This window comes from Cyprinodon variegatus, unplaced genomic scaffold (genome assembly GCF_000732505.1).
Source record: "Cyprinodon variegatus isolate N-32 unplaced genomic scaffold, C_variegatus-1.0 Scaffold147, whole genome shotgun sequence".
Classification (NCBI taxonomy): domain Eukaryota; kingdom Metazoa; phylum Chordata; class Actinopteri; order Cyprinodontiformes; family Cyprinodontidae; genus Cyprinodon; species Cyprinodon variegatus.
Genome location: NW_015150600.1, coordinates 747,411 through 766,571, shown reverse-complemented (window position 1 = coordinate 766,571; position 19,161 = coordinate 747,411). Strand labels below are relative to the sequence as shown.

Below are 19,161 nucleotides of genomic sequence, written 5' to 3'. Positions count from 1 at the left end.
AAACACATAACGGTATATTTACAGTTCTAAAATTTTTTATTTTATTTTTTATAAATAAAATAACCCATTTTACACAACATTCAACAGTCTAATGGCAATGGGGAAGAAACTGTTATGGAATCTGTTGGACCTGCATCGGATGCTTTGAAGCCTCTTCCCAGAGGGCGGCAGGGAGAACAGTCAATGGTAGGGGTGTGAGGGGTCATTTATGATGTTACGGGCTTGGGACACGCAGCGCTGGGATGGAATGTCTTCTCTGCTGTTCTTACCACTCTCTGGTCAGAACGCTCTCTATGGTGCTCCTTTAGAAGGTGGTGAGGATGGGTGGGGGCAGGTGGGCTCTCCTCATCCTCCGCAGTAAGTACATGCGCTTTTGTGCCCTTTTGATCAGTGAGGTGGTGTTTACATTCCAGGTGAGGGTGTCTGTGATGTGCATCGCCAGGAATTTGGTGCACCCCCAGGAAACTCTATTTTTAATGAAGAATGAAAGGAACATATTACCAACTTGAATTAAACCCAATATACAAAACCCAACAGAATAAAATTCAATTTTCTTCTACACAGTCAAATTCATGCAAAAAATAAAATAAGAGATCTATAGAGACAAAAGAGGAACTACACATGATCTAAATATTTTTTTTTTTCATGACTTTACTTGGCCAATACAAATCCTTCCTTCTCTATCAGTCATTGGATTTAAACTTGCTTGTGTGTTCACTGTCCTGCTTTATGACCTATAAGCATGTGAAATATTAGCTTAAATTCACAAAATTAAGATCAGAGTTTGTCTTCAAGGGATTTCCTACTAAAGAGAAGAATTCATGTTTCCATCAGTTATGGCAAATTTTTGGGGTCGTGCAGCACGTCGGCTCTACCGGATCCCTTCCTTCAGTCTCTTCTAAACTGTTGAATTTTTAACACATATCTTAACTGAGGCAAGAGATTTGCTTTAGATTTTGTCGTGGATTTTTTCGTGACCCGCTGGATGAGTCATTAAGGTACTCTTGCACTAATTTTGGCAGAAACCTTCTACACTGTTATATGAATCCTTAGTTTTTTAATAGTGAGACTCTCATGAGGTTCTTGTCTGAAAATCTTGAAAATTGCTTGGTAACAATTTACAGACTGATCAGTATTAGTGACTTCATTTTTTACTTTATTCTTGATTTTATTTTTTTTTATCAGTACATAGTGTGTACCTTTCCTGTAGAGATTGTTGCGTTGATTGATGTTCTTTATTCTACAGGTCTGGCCATAATTTCTACTGAATGTGTCTAAACCACTCAAGGCATTTTAAAAAATTGTGGGTAAACCCGGTTCATTTTAACTTTGCCCTCCAATTACGTTTCATCTGCCAAAATAATCCATCCTTTAAAAACTCATCTTGCACTGTATTTCACTGATAATATAAAACATTTGTGAAATTAATTCACATGCAATGTAATCTGAGCATAACAATTCATTATTTACAAGAAATATGAGTGACAGCGATTAGTTCAGCTTTACATGAGACTGATTTTATAGTGTCCTTTTTAATATAGGGTGACCATAAATGTGAGGAGATGTTACTTACAGTTGATGAAAGAAATTAAACAATTCTTCTAATTTATTGCTCCATTCTGCAGATCTTAATCATTAATGTAATATATTTATCTTTAAATTGTAATAGGAGCTATCAAATAAATGAACCATAATAACTGAAGGCATAATGCATTGAAATTGCATAAGCTAGACACATTAATATATATATATATATATATATATATATATATATATATATATATATATATATATATATATATATATATATTTATAAACTTCTTAAAGCACCGGTACAATTAATGCAAAAGTGATTAAAAAGAAATTATATGACATGCTAACAAAAACTGCATAAAGTATACCTACTGCAGATTAACTTGGGAAGAGAAAAGAAATCATGTAATGTACAGCTATTCACGAAAGAGTTTATGTTTCTTTTAAAAATTTGGTTAAAAAAAAGTTTGCCTGAAAGGGAGAGAGGGTGGGGGTTGAGAATGTTCTTGTTAATTTATGTCACTTTCGTTTGGTTTTGATTTTGTATTGTCTTTATGTTTTTTGTTCACATAAAAAAGGACGAATGTGCATTGTTAATGTTTCAATTTTCATGTATGATTCCTCAATAAAAAAAACTGTTTAACACAAAAAAGGTCTGCCTTAAATTCCCCAATAAAGTCAACTAAACTGATGTTCAAAGTTCTCTTCCCGCCATAAAAAGGGCATCCTCATATTGTGGGTTTGATGAGGGATACTAGATACAACATGGACAGGATAGTTTGTACCCCTAATTTAATGAGAGAGAAAAAAAAAGCATACCGGTTAGTATCCCTGCTAATTAGTTTTTTTATGTATAAAAAATGTATTGTAGTGCGTAAAAAATAAATAAATAAATAAAAGGATGAATATCCCCTTTCCTCACATTTCACTGTCATTCAACTAACTTTAGTCTGTCACATAAACTCAATGTGAAATCCAAATAAATTAAAGATTTTGGAAGAAACTATTCATTATGTTTCAAGCAATATATCAATTTTAAATTATATTGGGTTTAATATAACGTTGCTGTGGCCTCTTGTTCAAATAAATACGGTTCAAACTATAATAAATCTTTAATTAACCCTTAAAAGAAAATTTGAATGCGCACTGAAATGTGGGTCTTTGAGAAGGGGCCCTCGTACATGCCTCCAAAAAAATCAGTAGGTTATTTTAAAAATTAACTCGCAAAAAAATATAATTTTATGCGATGGTAGAATTCGTTGACTATAAACCCCAAAATTCTGTTTTCTTTCTTCTTTTTTTCAAAATCGAAAAACAACCAAAATACTTGATATTCCTTTTCATCAGGCGTTCTAGGAGGACTCCTATTAAGTGGTGCCGTTTAAGGGTTATGGAATTAACAAAATAGTCCAGAGACGGTCTGGACCAACGCTGGAAAGAGAACCGGTTGACCTCATTCATCGAACTCACTGGACCCCTTTTGCTTCTTATGTCCCTCTGCTGCTCTTACAAAGAATAATATCATTCGTGTCTTTAACCAGTGCTACATAGCTAACTTATTTTGTCGACATAACTCGTTGGGAACGCGATGTGCTCACTGTATGTCGTACCACCACTCCATACGTTCTTATAATCAGTATTTGTTTTAATTTATCAGTCATATCCATCTCCGTGCCTGTGGTTTGGTAATCAATTGGTCGGACTCTGACAGCATCGAGAAGACGGTTGATGTTAGCTTCAGAGCTAACCGTTACTGAGCCAGTCTTAGTGGCTAAAAATAACTGGTGAAACTGGTGGGCTTCGGTCCACGTTTGACTTCCGTCTTTGGCTTTATTTTTTCTGGTGACCTTGCTCAGAGTTTGACGCTCTACATGGTCACTACACAGGGATCGGGACAAGCGGAAGAGCGAGTCGGACCTCGAGGCTGCGAGCCGAGCTGGCCTGATCGGGCTTCGGGTCTCACAGCGGACCGCACTCGGCTACGGCTGATCGGTGGCCGGATGACGTTTTGCTGTGATGGGCTTATCTTGTTATCGGTGGTGATATAAGTAGCCTCGGTTCGATCCAGGGAAAAACCGAGACTTTGCGAAGGGATCAGAGTAAAAGCGACCTATTTCCAACTTTCTGAGACTTTCAGAAGCTGCGCATCATGACGGAGGATCACAATGCAGAAAAGTTCATCAAGGTAAGGAGGTGATCAGTGTCAGCTGCTGTTTGCTCAGATACAGTCATTCATAATGTTTTTGATCATCTATGATTTTTAAATTACTGCAACAACTATACAATAGAAAATACAATACTAAACTGTTTAATACACTAAAAGTAGAAATATAAAAACTCTCCATCTTACTCCTGAGGGCTGCTCCTCCCCCCAGTTTTTCTCTGTCCAGGCATCTGATCCAGCAGTAAAAGTTGAGAAACAGCAGATTCTTGGTGTTTACCTGAGTTGTTGCACATTTACCCAAGCACTGAAGAAGGGTATGGTGGTAATTTATCAACTAGAGAAGAGGTTTAACTCTAAACCACTGACTGAGGCTGGTTTAGATGTTTTTTTACTATAGAAAAACAAACAAACACCACTTTAAACATATTGTTTTATGAAAATAATAGAACTGAATAGTGTCACCCTTTATTTATCTGAGAAACTATTAAAAATATCCCTTTTCCAACCTTCAAAAGCATCATGTTCCTTAACAGACTATGGTTAAAAGCTCAGCCTTCTTGTTATCTGCTGTTATCCTTGCTCTCTCTCTGTTTCATAGCCTAAATAAAAGAGAACATACAGTTTTCCATCTATAACAACATCAATGCAAAAAAAAAAAAAAGTGGAGGGTGTTTATACTCAGAGCCTAACAGCACTAACCTTTGGAGCTTTAACTGATCAGATTAAGGAAAATGGTTGTATTTATTTTTAGCTTTGAAGCGAAAAAACAAAGCAGAAAATCAGGAGGTTCCCCATCAGCTGATTGCTGTTTGCATTTCTTTTCAAAACAGACTGGATACAGTGGTTGTTTTCACTCACAGCAGGGTTAAATGAGTCACAAATATGATAGTTACCAGATTGATGAATTCTCTGGAAGATATGAAAAAAAAAAATCATATATGACTGTATTATGTTGTGTTTGGGATTGTTTAAATAGCATTTCTGTGCAGAACTTGGGTTATTTCCTCAGTTTCCCTGGTTCCTGTGGAACACCACCCTAATCCTTTGTGTTGGCAACAGTGGCTAATCTTTCTGATGCATGTGTGTTTGGCACCTAAGTTGTCATTGTCCACGAACGGTTTGTGTTTAGGATAACACTGGTCAAACGATAAAGTATGTTTAACTATGACACAGCAACCTAGCGGAAAGGAAAAAATGCACAGGACTCTCATTAGGAATGTCAGGAACTTATACTGCATAATATTTGTCTCCTTGAATTTGAAAAGTGACTTGTAAAAGTATTGAGAAATGATTAATACAATCTTTGTGGTCCTGAGCTAAATAATAAGTGTATGGGTGCACCAATCCAAGGTTTTACAAGCTGATGCAGTTTTTCAATTTGATTTCAGGTCTGGTGTGCTGATCCTGATATCCTTTGTTGCTATTTTTTTCTCAAAAAATTTGTTTTAAATGTCTTTTAAGTGGTGAAATGAAACAACTGATTATTACAAGAACACACATTTGGGGAAGTTTACTTGTTGGAGATTGTGGATTTAATTCTAACCAATAACACGTTATTCCTCTTTTGTTTACTATAACAAACTGAGTATTTTTGACTGATCTTTCTCATTTTTACCAAACTCGGTGGACTATATCAAAGAACACATGTTGAGCTGTTTACTTTTCTGTTTTTTTCAACAACATTCATTACAACTTATATTTCTTTTATTTTTATATTGTATATATGGTAACACACTTTTTTTTTTTTTTCTAAAGCTGCAAGTTATAATTGCAACATCACTGCTGAGTATCCCATGAAGATATTTATTATAAAGATTCTGACTTGTTTTTTTGTTCTTTTTGCAGGACGCCTCCATCTTGGATGAGTACATCATCAACTGGACGCAGAAATTGGGAGCTGGAATCAGCGGACCTGTGAGGTGAGCTTTTATTCGTCTCTGTTTAATTGCTTCAGACATTTTAAATTACAGATCTAATCAGTAGTCTATGAAAGTAACCGGTGATTTAACTGCTTTCATTTAGATATATTAGTTTATTTAGGAGATTAAACCTCTGCATGTGCAGATAATCAGGCTGCTTGTAATATGAATTGAGCTTTTAATAGCTAATCTAAATCTTTGTGGTTTGATGAGGGGAAGAGTTGCATGCTGCTTGGCACCTTTTAAGGAAATAATTTTTCTGATCGCTCTAACCAAATGATAAGGATGCTGCTTTATATAAGCAATAAGTAAGTTTTTCACTGGACAAAAAAAAATATGTATGCTGTCCAAAAACAAGAATAAAAACATCTAAACTTTCCACACCGTAACTACTGTTTGCATCGTATTTTTCCTCACCTTGGATGTATTGCTTCATATCATGCTATAAACGTTAATGTTCTTTCAAAAAGGCAAGAAAAGCTCATTAGCTTTTGAGTTGGCGATTCATCAAAGGAGGGGTTGTGTAAGTCCTTCATTTGGCACAATGTTTGTGGCTGTATGCTGTCCTCCCCTCTCCTCTCCTCCTTCAATCCAAACCTTTAGCTGATACAATACTTAAGCGTGCAAATAATCCCTTTGGCCCACATGTTCTGAGTTAAATTTATCTCCCATTGGGATTATTCCTGTATTTTATTCTTTTTTTAAATCCTTAAACTAAAAAAAGTCAGTCCTTTTCTTCACATGAGTGGTTCCTAAGCATTTTATTAGCTTCCTCTGCTTCTATGTAGTTATAAAGGGTGTGAGTCATAAATGATTTACTCCTTCAGCTCATTCTTAGGTTTGAAACCATTGTAAGGTCAAGATCAAAAGAAACAAAGCTGTTATTTCACAAGTGTGTCATCTGAGCATGGAGTGATGAGAAAGCTGAGAAATGGCCCCATCATCTCTGACTAAAAACAGGCTGTGATTCATTCTGCATCGTTTCTGTTTTCCAGCCGATGAAGTGGAGCAGAATGTTTCCTGTTGTAATTCTTAAAGAGGGCAGTGTGAGGCTAAAGGTTGAGGTTTAAAGTGAATTTGTTTTGTTGTCACTTTTTGTTCAGGTTACAACCACATGTTCTGTGTTGTTTCAAAGGCCGTTGTATGGGACAGGCCAACACAGAGTTGTGTGTAATTGTAACCTGGGAGGAAACTTCATTACCTGTAAATGAAAACCTCTGGTTATGCAGTTGGAAAAATAAAACGTGTTTGTCATTAAACCTTTCCCATGCATCTACACTCGATGCAGAGAAACACATTGCCATACCTTAGACGCTGCACTGAGTATCATGATGGACAGATATCGAGCTCCTCCCTAACTACCATGAGAAGGGAGGGACCTGAACCATTCAATTCTGGGGTTTTATTATCCTCAAGGTTCTCCACAGCTTCTATCCTGGTCTGTTTGTTCTCCAATGTTCTCTTAACACGCTTCTGAGGCTTTAATCGAACAGCTGCTTTTTACACTGAGGGGAAATTACACTAAAGACCATTCTTAGGTGACTTTGATTCATATGGCTGTACTAGAATATTATTTCAGGGTATCAGAGGAAAGTAGGTGGAACACGAATGACATGCATGATATTCTTTTTTAAAAGAAATCATTACAACAATCCACCTTACTGTTTATCACTTAAAGCCCTATTTTAAAAAACAAAAAAAACAACCAAAAGACATTAGAGTTTGTAGTAAGCTATGGCCCGCTATTGAAAATTAGAAGAGTATTGAGTCTTTTGGAGAAAAAAAATGTAAACATACCTTTAATACCTTGCATTTAAAAAATAAAATAAAAATCATTTTCAAAAGATAGAAAAGGGAAAGTTTAAGCTTCACAGATTTTTTCCTTTTGGAAATTATTCTGCTTACAATGATGTGAAAGATGAAATGATGGATTGGACGATGACATGATATTTTAAACAGTAAACTACTTTTATTGACATCGTGTTTTCTATTAAGGTTGTTTCATTTGTTTTTAATTTTCTCTGCATATATTGCGTGTTTTGTAGACCCATGCCCAGGTCTGATTATTGTCCAACTCATAGAGGCAATGTCTGACAGCATGAAGTAGTAGTAGAAAGTCAAGACAAAGATATTTGGGCAAAAAGAACATTATCTAAACAGTCAAAAACGGTGGTGGCAGTTTAATGGTCTGAAGCTGCTTTGCTTATTCAGGATCTGAATCATATTTGTTGTGGAGGTGAACATAAATTCTGTGCCCCACTCAGACAAAATAGATTGCCCTCCAATCAGTTTGTGTCTTTAAGCTCAGGAAAACTGGAAGATGATCTAAAACATGGCAGCAAAGCAAACTCTGAAAGAAAAGTTGACAAGAAAGGCAATAAAGTGGCCTAGTTGAAGTGCAGACTTGAGTAATACTAGGATGCAATGATGTTACCTTACAAATCTCCAATTTGGCTAAATGTAAATCTTTTTTTAGGTTTGTCACATTATCCTCTTTATAAATGAACATGAAGTTATTCTGATGCTAAAATTGTTTTGTTAATCTGAATCATTTAAGTAGCAATGGTATAAACAGAAGACACCCTGAGAGAGGGGAAAAGGCTTGTTCTTTAAACTATGGAGGCTCTGCTGTGATACTACAGGTTTCAATGTGGCTGATAAATGTTTAGGTAATGCTGCTCAACGTGTTGGTTGACTCTTCTGTTCTCCTTCCTGTCCAGAGTTTGTGTGAAGAAGTCAACTCAGGAACGCCTGGCCCTGAAAATCCTCATCGATCGCCCCAAGGCCAGAAATGAGGTTTGACCCCCGTCCTTGGTGTTTTTTTTTTTTTTTTTTGTCTTTTCCAGTATTACCATGCTTTGTTCTGTCCTCCTGCCTGTTATCAATCTTAATTAATTCCTGTTTTTCCTTTCCCTGCCACCCAGTCTTCTCGGCTTTGTTGTGTTAATAAGAAGTTCTTTGTTCCTATCAGGGTCTTTCTGCAGCAGACAGTGTGTCTAGCAGCCTTATCATGTCATTTAGCAGCAAACTGTTTTTGATCAAGCAGCTTTGAGAAGAAGTGAAAACAAGCTACGGGGATTTGATAACCAGTGATTAAACTGTAACAGATAACTATCACACGCCAAGCGGCGTTCCTCTTATCCCCTTGTGAGGGAAAATAAAACCATATAAAAGACTAATTCTCCAACAAAGGTGCGTCTTCACATGATGTGTGCCAACCACCCAAACATCGTGCAAATCCTGGAGGTGTACGCCAACACTGTCCAGTTCCCTCACGAGTCCAGTCCAAGGTAACATTAACTTCTCCTGTAGAAGTCATTCTGTGCCTTCTCTATGTGCTTATATCATCTCTTTATCACTTTCTTTCATTTAAAGAGCAAGACTCCTGATCGTTATGGAGATGATGGAGGGTGGCGAGCTCTTCCACAGAATCAGTCAGCACAAGCACTTTACTGAAAAGATGGCCAGTCAAGTCACCAAACAGGTGTGTAAGGTCCTAATACCAGCACCAACTCTGGGCTTTTCAGCAGAGCTAAGCTGTGATAACTGAGTGGAATTTTTTTCCACCTGTAGATCAGCCAAGCGTTGGCTCATTGCCACTCCTTGAATATTGCACATCGTGACCTAAAGCCAGAGAACCTGCTCTTCAAAGATAACTCTCTGGTAAGCTGCATTTCCACAAAAGGTGTTTGGGGATGTCTGACATTAAACTACTATATTAGGTCAATTCGTCAAGTCAGCATACGTACATATGAGGGCTGTAACGGTACACAACAGTCACGGTCCGTTTTTCTTTTGGTACAGTAGATAATGGAAGAAAAAAAAAAATGCATAGACAATAACAGTCTTGTGTTTTTCTTAACAATATTTAGCATCACGGATGTTTTTCTTGTTTTTTTGGCATATTTGAATGAGAAACTTTTTTATTTTCATATATCCTGACTTGAATTAATATATATATATATATATATATATAATGTCAGGAGCGCCTGAACTACATTTAGTCATTCACCCATTCATGCACACACCAATGGTGGCAAACTACAGTATTGTAGCCACAGCTGCCCTGGGGCGCACTTATATGAGCGAGGTTGCCGTACGATAGTGCCACCATCAGTTGGCAATACAGATGAAGGTTCTTGCCCAAGGACGCAATGACACTCAATAAAAAATAAAAAACAAAAAACAATTTTTCATATCGCCATCTAGGCATCTGTCCTAGGCTGCACACTGGACTCACTGGAGAAAGTGGCTGAGAGGAGGGTGCTGTCCAAGCTTACATCCCTCTTGGAAAACACCTTTCAACCTCTGTGCCAGTCTGTAGAGGAGCTGAGCCGCTCCTTTAGTGTGTCCCTGTGCAATAACCTGTTTCTCTATATTTAACACCCAGTGCAATAACTATATATATATATATATATATATATATATATATATACCCATGTAAACACACTGTAATATAACCTGGGATAACGATTCTACTTAAAAAAACAAAAACAAAAAAAGACTATGCATATATCCCATACACCTTTCTTCTTTTGGCACCCTCTTCTTCTCCTTTGACTATTTGAGCTGATGTAACAAGTAAATTTCTCCACTGTGAGATCAATAAAGTCAATCAATCAATCTGGATTTAAGAGCAGCTTTTAACAGAAACAGCTCCTCCTTTCATTTCAGCTCCTCATCACAAAAACTATACATCACTGCAGTTCACTCTTGAATAACAAATGCTTGAACAAATATCATTCAAATATCATTCACCCAAATCCACCAAAAAATGCTATTTTGTGGGAGAAAATGACATAAAAAATTTTATGGGTGGGGGGGTATTTATTTAGTATGTGTGGGCATAGGTGATTTATTTAGCTATTTATTAATTTGTACTATTAAGCAGTTTAAAAAAAATTTGAGCAAGTTCCTGCTTAATATAAATCTGCATGTGTTTATTCATGTGTTGTTTTTATAAATTAAAACTATAAAAAAAAAACGTACATATAAAGGAAAAAGGAAGAGCAAATGAAAGAAGGGACAGGGTACAGCTTACCTGAATGTTTTAACACGTCGGGTCCGGATTTGAATGGAAGATATCTGCAGGAGACGGATCGGGTTCGGTGGTCATCTTAACTGGTTTGGGCAGGTTTGTGAAGCTGGAACTGTGCAGGACTCTGACAGTGCTTCATCTAGCTTTACAAGCTAATGTGCCATAATGTCACAAGTTATTAGAAACAGGATAGCAAGCACGCTGCACCAAGTGGAGGGCAAAGTTCATCGTCCAGAGGGATGGAAAAACACTTAATGAAATGATAAACAAATCCTTCTCCCTACAATTCAGTTATGGGGTGGTTTGAACCGAGAGCAGCGTAACGTTCGGTTTGATACAAAGCCCTAATACATACACTACATTCATTCAAAATGTATGGAAGAAGGTGCGTTTCTAAATAACGTTATCTAAAATGTTTAGAAGTCCGTCTGTCCCTCCTTCTGTATTAAGTCCATCTGCTCATTCATCCATCTGTCTGTTTATCAAACTGATCACTCGCCTATCTGTTCATCAGCCTTTCCCTCCATAAGAAAAAGTCTGAGAGGTCTCTAGAGATCAGCCTCAAAATTGGGAACACTTGTGAAGCACACAAGCCCAGAAACTCCAAACTGCCATCAGTTGTTGTTCAGTTAAAGTTATTTTTGTTTTTCTTTCTAGTGGCTAAAATGTATGTGGATTCTCTAATATTAAAGTAGATACATAGATCTGCTGTATATGAACTGCACTTTCTATGCAAAGCTGCTTCTGGTTCAGAAGGTTTTATTTTCTTTCTCTGCCCCACAGGACGCACCTGTGAAGCTGTGTGACTTTGGCTTTGCCAAAATCGATCAAGGAGACTTGACGACCCCTCAGTTTACCCCTTACTACGTAGCACCTCAGGTAGAAAAAGGGAAAAAGCTAAACAACTTCTCATTTATCTTCTACAGTTCATTTATTTGATGAATGAATGACTCATCATCACTTCTGTTCAGGTACTTGAGGCTCAAAGAAGACACCAGAAAGAAAAGTCTGGAATTATACCTACCTCACCAACTCCTTACACGTATAACAAGGTAAGACTCACTTCAGCTGCAGGCATTCTTCAAGTAAAAATGAGATTAGAACTGATGCTCTGCAGGTCTGACTTAGTACTTAGGTTTTTATAGTTGTGACGGAAAAACTGCTGACTTCATGCTTTACATAAAACATATTTCACATTTCTTTGGGATCCTGCTTCTACCATATCAGGACCTAATTTAGAGCTTTGATGGCATACGGATCATAACCTCAGGCAAAGTGAGCCTTCTTTAGGGTCTAAATCTGGCTTTAATCTAATGTATGAATGTTGATTAAAAGAAGCTTTATTTGATAAGGAAAGGATATTGCTTCAAGTGTTATATTACAAATAGTACAAAAACTAAACTGTATAAAAAGACCAACTATGAAATCTAGTTTGATCGAATCCTCAGAAATAAAGTCACATTTTGTGAGGCACATGGCTCTATTTTCTCAGCCCTGTGTTTAAAAGATGCGTAGAGATGGTTTATATTTAATATGCTGATGTGAAAAACAAAAGCGCAGAAGAAAAACGGGTTGATGGTCTATCTCTGCAGAGCTGTGACTTGTGGTCGCTGGGTGTGATCATCTACATCATGCTGTGCGGCTATCCTCCGTTCTACTCAAAGCATCACAGCCGCACCATCCCTAAGGACATGAGGAAGAAGATTATGACGGGCAGCTTTGATTTCCCAGAAGACGAGTGGAGCCAGATATCTGAGATGGCCAAGGACATTGTACGCAAGTAAGAGTTAGATTTTTTTTTTTAAGGGATTTTTTTAAAGAAATATACATTTATTAAATGTCAAATAGATGAGTCAGGCAGTGGAATTAATTTTTTTTGTGTGTGTGTGTCTATAGGCTTCTAAAGGTAAAGCCTGAGGAAAGGCTGACTATTGAGGGAGTCCTGGCTCACCCCTGGCTGAACTGCACCGAGGCGTTGGATAATGTGCTGCCGTCTGCACAGATGATGATGGACAAGGTGAGCTGGAGGCTGCAGTTCTCGACCATATCTCCAACCGAACCCTTTCTTATTGCCATCAGTGTGAAGGGGGGCTTCACCTGAGCTTTTGTATTATTATTTATGCTCAGTCCTTTTTCCGTCAAGCTTCGTTTTATTTTATATTTCTTTTTTCAAAATATCTCAAGCTCATGCAGATTGGTTGTTGTGGGCTGCATCTTTGGCTTTAGGTAAAGTTTCGTTTTCCCGCTTTAAGGTGGACATCTTTTCAGAATTGCCCTGTGCCCCATCTGTTCATTTTTTTTCATCAGCTTCGACGTTCCTGCTAAAGAACAGCAACCCCATGTAGGCCCAAAACCTATATGGGGTTAAAACCCAAAAAGCTGAACTCTATTTTCTACTTAGATGGCCTTCAGTGGCATTTAATTTTATTGCAGGGTTTAAAGTAAAGGGGACTAGAAGCGGATATATGTCACACATTTCAGTTTTTTTGGTAAAAGTAATTGGAAAGTTACAAGAGCTAAGAGAAGTGAAACACTTATGTTTGAAAAGTGACCCTTGGTATTATTTTGCAGTGTCTTTTAAGTGAGGATGAGACTGTTGCTGTCAGAAGAGTGGCCGAGCAGAAGGTTTGCAGAGAAATCTTTTTCACAGACTTTGTCACTGAAGTCACCTTCAACCATGTCCACTGATAGAAACATAAAGGGGGAAACGGACAGTCACAGCTCTCTCTGTCAGGGTCACGTTAAACGTCGCTTTGAACACATGAAAAAGAAAATGGCTTTCACTGAGGTCTAATGAATCTGATTGTGGATCTGATTTCTCTCTGTCCAGGCGGTTGTTGCAGGCATCCAGCAGGCCCACGCAGAACAGCTCGCCAACATGAGAATTCAGGATCTGAACGTCAGCCTGAAGCCTCTGAACTCCGTCAACAACCCGATCCTCAGAAAGCGGAAACTGCTGGGGTACTGATACACCTGTTCCTACTGGAATACTACTTGAGCTGTAATGATGAAGTGACTCAGTTAGGAAGGGGGGGGGGCTGTTTGCTGAAGTTTTTTCAGGGCTAAATGAATGAGGTGGAAGAGTTCCTGGGCCCCATATTTAAATTGAATGTTTAAAATGATTTAGTATTTTAATTCTGGACCATAAAACAATGGTGAAACACTTGGTGTATTTTGTGCGATTTAACAAAGGGCTGTGCTCATGTCTGCCTCTGGAAACCTGCTTAAGACATAAATAAGTTCATGAATTAAATTAGCTTTCAAGTTTTTATTTAGTTTTTTTTGTGGTTTTAAAGGCCAAGGTAATGCAATTTAGAAATCACCTTGAAAAAAAAGAAAGTGTCCATATCGATCGTCTTCATTCTGGGTGGCTAAATAACCAAAAAGAGAAATAAATCCAAACTGTTTACATTAGATTGTGGTATGAGAATAAGACAAAAGGCCTGAAAAGATTTGGCTCGTTTAGATATTTGTAAAATACAGTGATAGAGGAGTACTCATTTAGGTTAGCTGTGCAGCCCTGTGTTTCAGCCATGGCTTCTACACAAGGTAAAAACCTAAATGGTTATCATAACCGCAGCAGATGTCAACAGGCATTTGTATAGTAAATATAAATGTAATATATTTTTAGCTCATATAAACTTCTTGGAAAATCAGCAGCCAATAGATTAAAGGGGAACACCGTTTTTTTTTTTTTTACATTGGCCACTTGATTTTACGTTATTACATCATGTTCCACTCACCCATATGCGTTTTGTGTCATTTGGAGCCGTTCTGAAGATATTCCATTAGGTTATATCCAAGTAAAGTCTTCCTATGGGCAACGAGTTGAAGGCACAAACTAAACTGTTCATAATTTATTCTTTATGGTACGCCAGCATTCATAACATGTAGCAATCACTGTCCCCCAGACATCCGCGGTTAGATTTTTTATATTTATAGGTTTTAAAAACCAAGCAGAGAGTGTATGACGTCATCCGCACGCCGGACTGGAGTTGTGACAGGCAGCCCGGGCCACAGGCGGCTGCGCTCCACTTCTTCTATTCATTCGGCTAGCTAATCTGAATCGTTCAATTCCATTTGGAGAGAGAGATCATCTGTGGTGGTAGCACTAGATATCTTCCAGGCATGTGAGCAAAACTAGTAGCAGTTCAGGGGACAGGAAGAATGAATGGTAGCCGGCACGCGTGGATGACATCATACACGCGCCGCTTTGTTTTTAAAAAAATGTATAAATATAAAAAATATAACCGCAGATGTCTGGGGGACAGTGATTTGCCTGCATGTTATGAATGCTGGCGTACCATAAAGAATAAATTATGAACAGTTTAGTTTGTGCCTTCAAGTCGTTGCCCATAGGAAGACGTTACTTGGATATAACCTAACGGAATATCTTTAGAACAGCTCCAAATGACACAAAACTAATATGGCTGAGTAGAACATGATGTAATATCGTAAAATCAAGGGCCCAATGTAAAAAAAAAAAATGGCGTTCCCCTTTAACAAAGAGCTTAATGCAATTTAGCTGCTCCAACATAGCAGAATTAGCAAATGTTCAAACATACCTAAAGTATGCTGAGGATTAGCCTGACTGCAACGTAGCTAAACGTATAAAATGCTGATTTATTTAGTAGATGATTTAGATTCTAAGGTAATACATTCCCACATGTCCGACTGGGATTTTGTTTTTACATTCACTTTTCCTTTTATTTTTGATCTTTTAGCCCCAAGCCCACTGATAGTTTCTTCATTCACGACCCAGAGGACGGCGGGGAAGACACCAACGTAGCTCTGGAGAAGCTGAGAGATGTCATAGCACAGTGTATACTACCACAGGCTGGTGAGGAACTAAAAACGCTCAAACACGCATCGCTCTGTGTGATGGAAGACCTTTTCTGTCTGACATTTAAAGGGAAGCTGATGGATACAAATGATTGAAACCTCTCATTATGAGAAATGCATTATAGTTTACATTTGATACTAACTTGGCGAAATGCCTCTTTGTGGCCAGGAGAAAACAGGGATGAGAAGTTGAACGAGGTGATGCATGAAGCCTGGAGGTTCAACAGAGACTGTAAGCTGCTGAGAGACGGCCTGCAGGGTCTCAGCTGGGATGGTCTGTATGCTTCTCCTTTGATTTCTCTAGCAGGGACAGGAAAATCCCTTCTTGCTGACATTCATTTCATTTTTGTTTTTTTGTTTATTGTAGGGCGATCTTTCTCCGATAAGGTTGACCGCTTGAAATTGGCTGAAATTGTGAAACAGGCCATCGAAGAAAAGACGAATCTCCAAGATTCTCATTAGCCAACCCTCACTTTCTATCCCTTTTTTATTGTTTATTATGAATTTTTTAAAATTCATATCTGTAAAGACTCTTATGTCTAATGATGTTCAGTTTTGTTCTGTTATTTTATTTTTATTTTTTGCCTTGATGATTTCACTTGTAAAATCCTGTAATTGACCTATACTGGAAGAGCTACTGTACAGCTGTACATATTTCAGATTTGTTGGTACTATCATTTTAGAAGAAAAAAAAACAATTATAAAGAACATAAAAAAATATATTTTCATTTTTACTAAAACAAAAGAGAAATCTGTGAAAGAAATTATTTTTTGGTAGGGAATTTTTATTAGCTGGTTATCAAAGATGTCGTGTTTTATCCTGATTATTTCCTCTGTTTTTGTTTTTCTTTAATTATACTCTGAAAAGTTTTATTTATTTGAACTAAAAAAATTCCAAGATTTTATATCTTTCTGGTAGCTTGATAGTGACTCTAAATTTTAGAGAAGCTGTCTATGATGTGACCTTTGATCTTCCACTCTGCCTGCAGGTATATAACAGCTATTGTCTCATTTGTTTAGTTTTTCTGTAGACTTCTTTGCTGTTTTTAATATGTAGGAGAAGGAAGAATGGGAAAGTGATGTGAAAGAAAGTGTCATGTACCTTTGTTTTATGAGCTCAGTGGGATTCTAAAGAAAACAATTTCTGAAATAATAATTAGTTGGAAAAAGTTCTGTTAATCCTAATCCACATGAGGCACGGAAGGTTTTGCCTTTTATTGTAAATCAGTAACGTTGCTGACAGAAATGCTCGTGTGTTGCATCACGTTTAATGAGTAAAGGTCAAAATTTTAGGGGGTGTTTGTGCAGACATGAGCCACAGTAAATGAAAAAATCTGAGTTCATCCTCACATTGAGTTGGCCAAGCTGAGGGTAGCAGAAATGAGGTTTTCAGTCCGTCGTCGTACCTCCTACCTGGAGGTAGCAGGGTAGATCCTCCCCTTAAAGTATGGCTGCAGTTATCCAGATGAATTTAGCGTTCTGTAGAGGTCTGGTGGTGTTGAGTTCATTCAGTGGTATGCTGGCTGTTTTTACTGTTTCTTTACTCTGTAGACCAGGCATCCCCAAAGTCGGTCCTGGAGGGCCGCTGTCCTGCAGGTTTTAGAGGTTTCCCTGCTCCAGCACAGCTGATTTACATTGATAGTTGATTAACAGGCATTTGCTGAACTGCAATCATCAGAATCAGCTGTGCTAAGCAGAGAAACCTCTAAAACCTGAAGGACAGCGGCCCTCCAGGACCGACTCTTGGAATGCCTGCTGTAGACCATTCATGTTAGCTGAAGGTGAGCCTTACCAGACATGATAAAACCAAATTACCAGAACTGACACTAAAAGTGCAAAGACCTTTTTTCTGCCACAATTGGTTGTTACTGAAATAAAGCATGAAATCGCTTCATCTGAATGAGGGTTTCAAATATGTTGTGCTCTATCTTCATGTGCTAAGAAAGGGGATTTTTTTTTATGTGGTCAACTAAGAGCCTTTTTAATTCAGAGTTGCCTCGGCGTTTGTCTATTTTTTATTTTTTGTGAAGAAGACGCTACTGAAAACTTAAAACTACTGAAGATCTGTTATTCACACAGCGTTAGAAGTCCAGCTTCGATGTAAAAACACAAAACAAAGAAAATACAAAGTTCCTTATAGTTTCATGGATAACATGAAAAATTTTTTGTGAACAAGAAACAAAAAAAAACAACCTACACTAGCCTGGTAAGGTTTGTACATCCGTTTAATGCTTTGTGGAAGCACATTTTGATTAGATTTGAGTCTTTAACCCTCTCAGGCTCAAATTAAGTTGTAGTTGCAGGAAAAATCTGATATTTGGAGAAAATGATCATATGGGGTAGTAATATACAATTCAGACTTTTTTTTTTTGATAGAGAGACCTTGACATGCAATAAATTCTGGGATGTTGCAGATTTGCAACAGTGGCCTGGAATGGTAAATTAACGCTGAAGACTGAATCTGATATGAATGTTAACTTTATTTGAATGTCACAAACAAAAAATTAAAACAAAATTTAAAAAAAAATTTTCTCTCACAAAATTAGAGACAACTTTTTCTCAACCGACAATTCAAAACCTCTTGAGAAGGCCGTTTCTGTTAAGCTGTTGCTCAAAATATAGGCAAACTAGTAGATAAAGCATGTAGCATCCATTGGTACCTGTTTGGGCACACGTTGCGAATCCACAACATTGAAATCCAGATGCCTCTGGTGGAAAAAAAAGGGCATGTTTCATATCTATACACATTCATGATTCATTTTATGTAGTATTGATTTCAAAATAATGGAAATTGGTAGCAATACTTACATGAAATTGGTGTTTCAGTGACACCAAGGACTCAGCCATGTTGAAAGTGAGTCAGCAGTGCCATATAGTTGTACTTCTGAGTAACAAAAGCTCTTAAAATATGGATGTGGAGTAATTTGCTAAGTGGGATTTGGCTGTTGCAAATCTGCCTGGAGAGGGTCAAGGGTCAGCAATATTTTACTCTCTTTGCAAAAGTTTGTTTTTAAATCGTATGCTCACAGCCATCTTTCTTCAGGTGAATCAACAGATTTTGAGCCCCTCCTGCACCTTACCTAATTTCCAGTTCCATGTGATGAAAAGTAACCCCAAATCATGATGCTGCCACCATTATGTTGGTAAAGTTGTGTTGACGTGCCAGTCTTGCTTATTTAGAACTGTGGCACAAAGAGGATAACTATAATCTGCAACCCTTTCCTTGGAGGCTGAATGGATACAACAGGATTGTCACATGATGAAAATCCTGCAACCTCCATGGCCAGTATTTGTCTCGTCTTTCCATCAGTTTCTCAGGTTTTTCTTGTTTTTTTTTTGTTCACCACCATACAAGAAAAAAATGATGATCCTCTGTAATCAATGACAGGCAAAAGAATTCAAGTGATCATACGCAAAGAAAATTTCTTTGGTACTGCAAAACTTTTGTCCAGTTTAATTTTATTAAAAGTAATGGATGGAAAGTGTGAATCTGAATCAAAAGATGCTTTAATGAAGTAATAGTTTGTGGATGTGCATACTAGTTTAACCAGACTATTGTTACTCTTAGAAATTTGTGGGTTTTCTCCCCCATGTTCCTGTACAGTGGATTTTTTTTTTTTTTTTTTTAAATAAAGTGTAAAGGATAACCCTCAAATTAAATACAG

At 37.5% G+C, this 19,161-nt stretch overlaps 1 protein-coding gene across 2 annotated transcripts; it reads left to right on the top strand.

The window, feature by feature from the left end:
- The first annotated feature begins 2,918 nt into the window (after window positions 1-2,918).
- Window positions 2,919-17,680, top strand: mapkapk5 (mitogen-activated protein kinase-activated protein kinase 5). 2 transcript variants are annotated; one of them, XR_001481305.1, is made up of 14 exons: window positions 2,919-3,718; window positions 5,543-5,616; window positions 8,337-8,412; window positions 8,809-8,906; window positions 8,992-9,100; window positions 9,190-9,279; window positions 11,438-11,533; window positions 11,626-11,706; window positions 12,247-12,434; window positions 12,551-12,671; window positions 13,485-13,615; window positions 15,379-15,494; window positions 15,662-15,770; window positions 15,864-17,680. XR_001481305.1 is itself a non-coding variant. In XM_015377147.1 (14 exons), the coding sequence occupies exons 1-14, from the start codon at window positions 3,683-3,685 to the stop codon at window positions 15,956-15,958; spliced, it is 1,416 nt and encodes a 471-aa protein (XP_015232633.1). In that variant the 5' UTR covers window positions 2,920-3,682; the 3' UTR covers window positions 15,959-17,680. The 2 variants fall into 2 exon arrangements, 1 of the variants encoding a protein (XP_015232633.1); XM_015377147.1 differs by having other exon boundaries at window positions 2,920-3,718; window positions 15,666-15,770.
- The last annotated feature ends 1,481 nt before the right edge of the window (window positions 17,681-19,161 follow it).

Coding starts and splice junctions, on each gene's coding strand:
- mapkapk5 (XM_015377147.1), top strand. CDS start 3,683: ATGACGGAGGATCACAATGCAGAAAAGTTCATCAAG. Junction 3,719..5,542: donor ATGCAGAAAAGTTCATCAAG/GTAAGGAGGTGA, acceptor TTCTTTTTGCAG/GACGCCTCCATCTTGGATGA. Junction 9,101..9,189: donor CCAGTCAAGTCACCAAACAG/GTGTGTAAGGTC, acceptor TTCCACCTGTAG/ATCAGCCAAGCGTTGGCTCA.